The sequence below is a fragment of the Myotis brandtii genome, unplaced genomic scaffold (assembly GCF_000412655.1).
Source record: "Myotis brandtii unplaced genomic scaffold, ASM41265v1 scaffold207, whole genome shotgun sequence".
Lineage (NCBI taxonomy): Eukaryota > Metazoa > Chordata > Mammalia > Chiroptera > Vespertilionidae > Myotis > Myotis brandtii.
Window position 1 is genome coordinate 212,886 of NW_005357736.1, and position 1,127 is coordinate 214,012.

Sequence of the window (1,127 nt, forward strand, 5' to 3'; positions counted from 1 at the left end):
CTCCCAGAGCCGCCAGGAGCCGCCAGCACCACTCCCGCCCAGGCTGCAGGTCAGCCTGCCTCACGCGTGACGTGACCCTTGACCCCGCCTTCCAGGAGCCCAGTTCCAGGGAAGGCTCTTTCCTGGAGCCCCGCCCTCTTCCCAAACCACTCAAGGTCCCCACCCCACGCACCTTGGCAGCCGGCCATGTACACCTCCACCTCGATCTCCCGGAAGTCACGGAAAATCTGTAGCGGAGAAGGGGGCCCGGTTCAGAGGGAGCGGGAGTGGGGGTTTGGAGGGAAGGTCAGGGGTGGGGGTCAGAGGCTCAGAGGGCTCCCGGAGCTGGTTACGGGGTCAGGGCCTTCTAAGGGCGCCCGGCCCTTACGTTCTTCAGGCTCTTGATGCACACGGTGTCCACGAAGGAGAGGGCACCCAGGTCCAGGACGAGGCTGTGGAAGGCGGGCGGGGGCAGGCCCAGGCTCTTCAGCGTGCACCCCTCTGGGGCCTGGGCACCTTCCTGCCCGCTGGCCGCTGGCTCCGCTCGTTCCTGCTCCATGCTCACCTGCTGGGGAGCCAGACACCCTTCAAGGCTGCCCCCCGGGGGGGAGGGTGGGGATCCACACAGACACGCAGGGACACAGGGCAGGTGTGGGACAAGCACGAAGCACCCACACATACGGGTGTGCAGGGGACACATGACGTGGACATGGGGAGCCTCCTGTATGCAGACAGGAGGGACACTGGGGGGCACACAGGAGAGGGCACCCCGACTCAGCGCACCCTGACGTGCACGTCCCGTCACCTCCTGGGCGCGGGCGTACTTGGGACCCATGCGAAGGGAGGTGCTGGGGGACCGTGTCCCCTCCTCAGCCGGGCAGAGGGGCAGGGGCTGAGAGACCTCGACGCCCACGCACCGTGCCCTGCAGACGCCAGCACCCGCCTGCGTCTCTAAGGGAGCTGGGCGTCCCCTTTGGCCCCTCGTCTTCCCCACACCCTCCCCCTCCCCCTCGACCCGAGCACAGGCTGTGGGGCCTGGATCAGAGAGGAAGCCACAAGCAGAACCCTGCGGCCTCGCCCCGGGGACCCCTCCACAGAGCTCCCGCCCGGCACAAGCACCGGAACCGCGGCAGGCCCATGGCTTCCCC

General features: G+C 68.5%; 1 protein-coding gene across 1 annotated transcript in view; it reads right to left on the reverse strand.

Annotated features, from left to right (window-relative positions):
- Window positions 1-6: 6 nt before the first annotated feature.
- The window catches only part of CELSR3 (cadherin, EGF LAG seven-pass G-type receptor 3), a gene marked incomplete at its 5' end in the record, with an annotated part of 35,914 nt that continues 34,793 nt past the window's right edge, over window positions 7-1,127 (reverse strand). The window contains 2 exons of the mRNA XM_014538980.1: window positions 7-227; window positions 368-922. Coding sequence (XP_014394466.1) covers window positions 51-227; window positions 368-922 — 732 coding nt within the window. The remainder of the gene's footprint in view (window positions 228-367; window positions 923-1,127) is intronic.